We start from the raw sequence: 6,752 nt of genomic DNA on the forward strand, positions 1-6,752 counted from the left end.
GCAGTCCATGTGGAAAATACTCAAAATCATGTTTCTTCTGAAGCTGTACCAGAGCATGAAGAGCAAGAACAAATAGAGTCTGAAACTCTTGAAGTTCGGCGGTCGACTCGTGAAAGAAGACCACCAACTTGGCACTGAGAATATGTTACTGAAAGTAACATTGCATACTGTCTTCTAACAGAGGATGGAGAGCCATCAACTTTCCATGAGGCTATTAAAAACACAGATGTATCTATGTGGATGACAGCAATGCAAGAGGAGATTGAAGCTCTGCACAAGAATAATACTTGGGATCTTGTTCCGCTACCACAAGGAAGAAAGGCCATTGACAACAAATGGGTTTACAAGATAAAACGTGATGGCAATGATCAAGTGGAGCGGTATCATGCAAGATTAGTGGTGAAAGGATATGCTCAGAAAGAAGGAATAAACTTCAATGAGATATTTTCTCCAGTGGTACGACTTACGACAATTAGAGTAGTCTTAACAATGTGTGCTATATTTGATCTTCACTTGGAGCAGTTAGACGTGAAAACTGCATTTCTTCATAAAGAACTTGAAGAAGAAATTTATATGCTCCAACCAAAGGGTTTTGCTGAAATAGGCAAGGAGAACTTGGTTTACAGGTTGAACAAATCTCTATACGGTTTCAAGCAGGCGCCGAGATGTTGGTACAAGAGATTTGATTCCTTCATAATTAGCCTTGGGTACAACAGACTCAGTTCAGACCATTGTACGTATTATAAGAGGTTTGAAGAAGATTTCATCATTTTGTTGTTGTACGTGGATGACATGTTGGTGATAGGCCCCAACAAAGATCGAGTCCAAGAATTGAAGGCACAGTTAGCTAGGGAGTTTGATATGAAGGACTCGAGACCAGCAAATAAGATTCTAGGGATGCAAATTCACCGAGACAGAAGTAAGAGGAAGATTTGGCTTTCTCAGAAGAATTATTTGAAGAAAATCTTGCGACGCTTCAACATGCAAGATTGCAAGCCAATTTCTACCCCACTTCCTATTAATTTCAAATTATCCTCAAGTATGTCTACTAGCAATGAAGCAGAGAGGATGGAGATGTCTCGAGTACCGTATGCATCAGCTAGTCGATACATGGCAAATCCAGGTAGAGAGCATTGGAATACTATTAAGAGGATCTTGAGATACATCAAGGATACCTCAGATGTTGCATTATGTTATGGAGGATTAGAATTTACGATCGAAGGTTATGTTGACTCAGATTTTGCTGGTGACCTTGAGAAAAGAAAATACACTACAGGCTATGTGTTCATAATTGCAGGAGGAGCTGTGAGCTGGGTTTCTAAACTTCAGACTGTTGTAGCTTTGTCCACAACAGAAGCTGAGTACATGGCAGCTACACAAGCTTGTAAAGAAGCAATATGGATGAAGAAACTTATGGAGGAGCTCGGGCACAAACAAGAGAATATTCTTTTGTATTGTGATAGTCAAAGTGCTTTGCATATTGCAAGGAATCCAGCATTTCATTCAAGAACAAAACACATAGATGTTCAGTATCACTTTGTTCGTGAAGTGGTGGAAGATGGAAGTGTGGATTTTCAGAAGATTCACACAAAGGAAAACCCAGCAGATGCTTTGACCAAACCGGTCAACACTGATAAGTATATGTGGTGCAGATCCTCTTATGGCCTAACAGAAACGTAAACAACATGAAGATGACAAGTATAGAAAGGATAGAAGAAGAATCACAGATAATCAAGTGTGAAGACTTGATTAAATCATCAAAGTCTTCAAGTGAGAGAATGTAAAGTCATTTAATTAGGTGGCATAATTAATGGGATTTGAGTGGGAGATGAGTTGTAATTGGTGGAGTATGAGTGGAGGATGAGTTGGTATAATTAATGGAGTATGAGTGGAGGATGAGTTGTTAGGCATATATTCCTCCTAAATTTATGACCATTATACCCTCACTCTTGCCTATAAATAGGCAATGCATTCAAGCCTTTATGCACGCCAAAATAGAGAGAAGAAGAAGAGAGTGAAGAGAGAGTAATCCCACAAAATTGTGAGGTATTTGTGATAGAGTAAGTGAGGTGTTTTCTTCTAATAATAGAGAGATTCTTAGTTGTTCTCCTATTATTTGAGAGAGGTTGTAATTCTCACATTACTTAGTAAAATCCTTCTATACTTGTCTGTGGACAGAGCCCAATTGGGTGAACCACGTAAATTCTTGTGTGTTCTATTTCTTATTTTCTCTTGTCTCTTATCTTTTATCTTGTCGGATTTGCATGCCAGCATCCTAACAAAAATATGGATTCTCTTCCTATAATGGGGATACCTTATAGAGCAGCCATGAGTGGAAATTGGAAAAGCATGCTTGAGCATTATCAGGAACGTGTCCTAGATGTGCCCTTCCCGGTTACGCTCTCTGCGGATACTGCACTTCATATAGCTATGTACAGCAAACAAGAGCAACCACTTAAAGATTTACTTGAAATCGTGAAGGATTTACAATTCGATGTACCTGGTGAGGCAGAATTCCTTGTACATGATGAGACAGAACCCTTTGAACTTGAGATAGAGTCCCCTGTACCTGAGACAGAGTCCCGAGTAGCTGAGATTCAATTTCAGAAGAGAAAAAACAAATTTGGAAATACGGCTCTTCATGAGGCAACCATCTACGGGAATTATGAGGCTGCAAGGCTCTTGGTAGAACGTTGTCCTTAAGGGAAAAAATAACTACGGTGAAACCCCATTGTTTACAGCTGCTGGATTTGCTGAGACAGAAATAGTGGAGTTTTTAATCACATCCAAACCAGAAAAATGCGTGCATGATAATTGCCGCATATTATCAATTCACCGCAAGAGAACGGATGGCCTGTCTATCCTTAGCGCTGCAATCAGAGGGCAACACTTTGGTAACAATTTATCTCTGTCAAATTATGGAATTTAAAAGTATACATATATAAGATATCGTATAATTATTCTATGCCTAATTTCATGAATGCAGAAACAGCTTTACTGTTGCTAGAACTGGATGACTCGCTCCACAAGTTGAAGGACAAAGACGGCGTAACTGCTCTTCAACTTCTAGCCCAAATGCCAACCGCTTTTGAGAGTGGATTTCCCATGGACATATGTGAAAGACTCATCTACTGCTGTATGCCTACACTAACCACATTATTAGACCTTACAATATTGCCTACATATTTCTTGTATGTATACCATGGACACACACACACACTTATATGTATATATGTGTATGCACACACACATATAAATTGAACTCTATATTATGTTGCAGGCCTTCCTGTTAAACGTGACCACAAGGTAAAATCACAGGTAGAAACTTGGTTGAAGGAAAGAAAGATGCTGGAGAGGAAACCAAGAGGCGGCATACTCAAATATTTAAAAGTCCCTGAAGGTATGGAACACAATTGAGGCCCGTTCTTTTGGTTTCAAGGCTAGGTGGTATTATATATTGAGCTACCTTAATTTGTATATCGATATTAAAATTTCATGGCTCGAACAAAGTTTACAAGTGTTGTATTTCCAGTTTGCGGCGTCGAAAATGATAAGTAATGATCTATCACGTTGCAGATTTTAATATGATGACGTGAGTAGAGATACAACGACCTTTTGTAGTTGTTCCCTTGTAAGTATTAATTAGTAACTTAATTTTTTTTTATTGAAATGATTTTTAAATTGATATTATAACTTTAAAAATAAACATTCATGAACTAGAATTCTAGCTTTTGATATTAGAATTTTAAATTCTGTTGGTATTATAGTAGTAATTATTTTTTAAAGTGTTTTTTTTAATATATTGAAATAATATTTTATTTATTTATTTATTTTTATTTTAGCATATCAAAATAATCTAAAAACACTAAAAAATATTTTATTAGAAACAAATAATTTTTTTCAAAAAATATTTTTAAAATACAAAAACAAATATCATTTTAATAAGAATTGATAACCTATCCGAATCCTAACACTCATTTTTTCAATTAACTTAACAGTTTCAGCAAAAGACAGTTGTAGGACTAACCGATTGAGCACCATCTCATTGTTATTTAAAAAGGTGCATTTAAACGAATAATCCTTATATGCTTGAACTTGGAAAAATGGGATTCAGTGTTACATCTTCATTAACTTAACAAGAGGTTTTGGTTCACACCCTGTTTTTTGAAGCTTATGCAAATAATTCATGGGAGTCATCAGATATAGAGCCTCTTCCTAAAGAACTACATAAACTCTCTGTAAATATCAAACAACAAAAAAAATTATCAGGCTCGCTTTTATGGTTGCACGATTTAGATTCATTTCTTCTAGCTACGTACGATTACTTCTTTTAATTATGTTGGTGTTGTTTTGTCTTCTACAAATTTTTTATAAACGAGAGAGACTATTATTAATAACGGAAAGTTAGTCATATAGTTTTTGACTACCCAATATAAGTATAAGGCATGAAAGCAAAGAGAATTGCTGATATAAAGGTTAAAAACCAGACAATCATTATCTGTTTTCACCTTTACCATGTCTCTATTTTTTCACCTTCTACAATCATGAAATTTTTTTTGTTCATCCTTCTACTATCATTGTTAACATTTCTTTCTGTTTCTTAAAAATGGCTACCTCTCATCGATCCATGTTTAATTTCGTTCCCCTTCGTATGAACATGAAGTAGGATGTTGGCTAGAAGGATTCTGGAACCAGAAAAGAATGCATGTATTTGCTTTGAGGCTCGGCGAAATCCTAATAAAGAAAGACGAGTCATTGAATAAAGTCAGCATAACAGAGGAAGGACTGGGTGGGAAAGAATATAGAAAAGGGAAAAAACCAGTTCTCTGAGTTCACTAGCAAAGGAAAAGATACAGTAGAAATCCAACTTCATTATACAACAGAAACTTCTGAAACGAACTCATCATTGAAGGGCAACACATTGGTGCATCAGAAAATACCATTGGCTAGACTGCATCGAGTTGTTGATAAGAAGGGCAACACATTGCTGCACCATGTTGCAGATATGGAGCATTACAGAGGAGGAACCAAGCCTGGACCTGCACATCAACTTCAGGATGAGTTGCAATGGTTTGAGGTGAGACCTTCTCATCCCTTGTCTTTACCTCCTGATAAAAATTATTCATGAACTTTGTACCATCTTATACATCTTGTGTATAAGAACACCACCCTATCAAAATATTTGTTTCAATCATATTATCCAATACAATTAACGTATATGTCGAACCTGATTAAGACATCAGGCTGAACGAGTTCTCCTTACCACATGAACCAACTAGTTTGAGGAAAACTTAACTATTGTTCGCAATTAAAATATTATCTGCACTCTAGTAATTTCATTTCTATAATATTTAGTTTGATTTAGAACTCCTTATAATGATCATGTTTATCTCCCAATTATTGCAGCAAGTTAGGGAGGTAATTCCTTCTCATTATGTCACGCTTCGGAACGAGGATGGCATGACTGCAAGAGAACTCTTCTACGAGCAGCACAAGGAGCAACTGAACAGTGCACGAACGTGGATCAAGGAAACAACTTAGTCTTGTTCCACAGTAGCTGCACTTGTTGCTACTTTTGTCTTTGCCGCTGCCTATACTGTGCCTGGCGGTTCTGATGAGAATGGCAAGCCCAATCTCATCAAATCTCCCTATTTTCTGACTTTCGCTGTTGCGGATGTTGACTCCCTAGCATTCTCCTTGACTTCACTTACGGTGTTTCTCTCTTTGTTGACCTCTCGATTTGAGCTGCAAGATTTCCACATCGCTCATCCTCGAAAACTTACCGTTGGCTTCACCTTCCTCTTTTTATCAATGATGACGAGCATGCTATCCTTTGGGTCAACAATTTTAATACTCGTTCAATCAGGGACAAACTTAACAACATTACTCCTTTCCGTTGCTTCATTTCTTCCTGTCTTGGTATTTACAATAATGCAATTCCGTCTTTACGTCTCATTTCTGGACTCTACCTACGACATTCTCAAGAGAAACTGGAAAGCTCTGCCACGGTTTCTTGCCCCTTGCCTACCACGGGAGAGAAAGCTCCGTCGATTTGATTAATATGGGAGGTTTAACTGGCATAGAGGTTATTCCATTTTCTTGATGGTTTGAACCTGTTCCATAGATCATTATATATTGTGTTTTATTGCATGTATGGTTGTTATTCATTTTCGTGATATTTATGTGGCTGTGCTGTTTTCAATGACGGCCTTGAAGCCAGTATGTATTATATATAGTTTGTCACAGGTTGGTATTTTGTAAATCGGATGATTATATAATAAAATTATAAAATTGGATGTAAATTATGAATGTTTAATGTGCGGTCAGTTCTGAAGTGCAGGAATAGTGGAGGCCTATTTTGTAAATCATAAATAGTAGAGGCCTATTTTGTAAATTATAAATATTTAGTGTGTGTTTGAATTAGAATAAGAATTTTTCGTGTTTTATAAACATAGTTCCCAATCACCCAAAAAACAAATTCACTTATCGTGCACCGTGAGACCCACTCTCAATGATACAAAGCTTCATCCCTCTCTTTTGACCAAAATAATTAACCCACCTCCCACTTCTACACCTCCAGCAACACCATCACCAACAACCCCACCCTCCAAGTCACCACCAAATGCCTTCACCTCAGCCAGCCATAACAACCATTGCACACCACCATTACACTTCACTTCCTCCACACGGAGCTTGGGTAAGTTTTGGGAACCAACAAAACGTCAAAGAAGCGAGATCACTGTTGCAATGTT

General features: G+C 37.2%; 1 protein-coding gene and 1 long non-coding RNA gene across 2 annotated transcripts; both read left to right on the plus strand.

Annotated features, from left to right (window-relative positions):
• Positions 1-2,702: 2,702 nt before the first annotated feature.
• Positions 2,703-4,917, plus strand: LOC105113019 (uncharacterized). The gene is made up of 4 exons (XM_011008998.1): positions 2,703-2,894; positions 2,987-3,136; positions 3,281-3,400; positions 4,667-4,917. The coding sequence occupies exons 2-4, from the start codon at positions 3,076-3,078 to the stop codon at positions 4,828-4,830; spliced, it is 345 nt and encodes a 114-aa protein (XP_011007300.1). The 5' UTR covers positions 2,703-2,894; positions 2,987-3,075; the 3' UTR covers positions 4,831-4,917.
• An 11-nt stretch (positions 4,918-4,928) lies between these two features.
• On the plus strand, positions 4,929-6,256 carry LOC105113021 (uncharacterized). Its single transcript, XR_839876.1, has 2 exons — positions 4,929-5,077; positions 5,407-6,256. It is a non-coding gene; the product is annotated as an uncharacterized LOC105113021 (long non-coding RNA).
• Positions 6,257-6,752: the final 496 nt, after the last annotated feature.

The sequence above is a fragment of the Populus euphratica genome, unplaced genomic scaffold, assembly GCF_000495115.2.
Source record: "Populus euphratica unplaced genomic scaffold, PopEup_1.0 scaffold382.1, whole genome shotgun sequence".
NCBI classification, from domain to species: domain Eukaryota; kingdom Viridiplantae; phylum Streptophyta; class Magnoliopsida; order Malpighiales; family Salicaceae; genus Populus; species Populus euphratica.

Excerpts from the sequence above, each read along its gene's own strand:
- LOC105113019 (XM_011008998.1), top strand. The coding sequence starts at position 3,076 with ATGCCAACCGCTTTTGAGAGTGGATTTCCCATGGACATATGTGAAAGA. Across the intron at positions 3,137-3,280 it reads TGAAAGACTCATCTACTGCT|GCCTTCCTGTTAAACGTGAC; the intron begins GTATGCCTACAC and ends ATTATGTTGCAG. Across the intron at positions 3,401-4,666 it reads ATATTTAAAAGTCCCTGAAG|GATGTTGGCTAGAAGGATTC; the intron begins GTATGGAACACA and ends AACATGAAGTAG.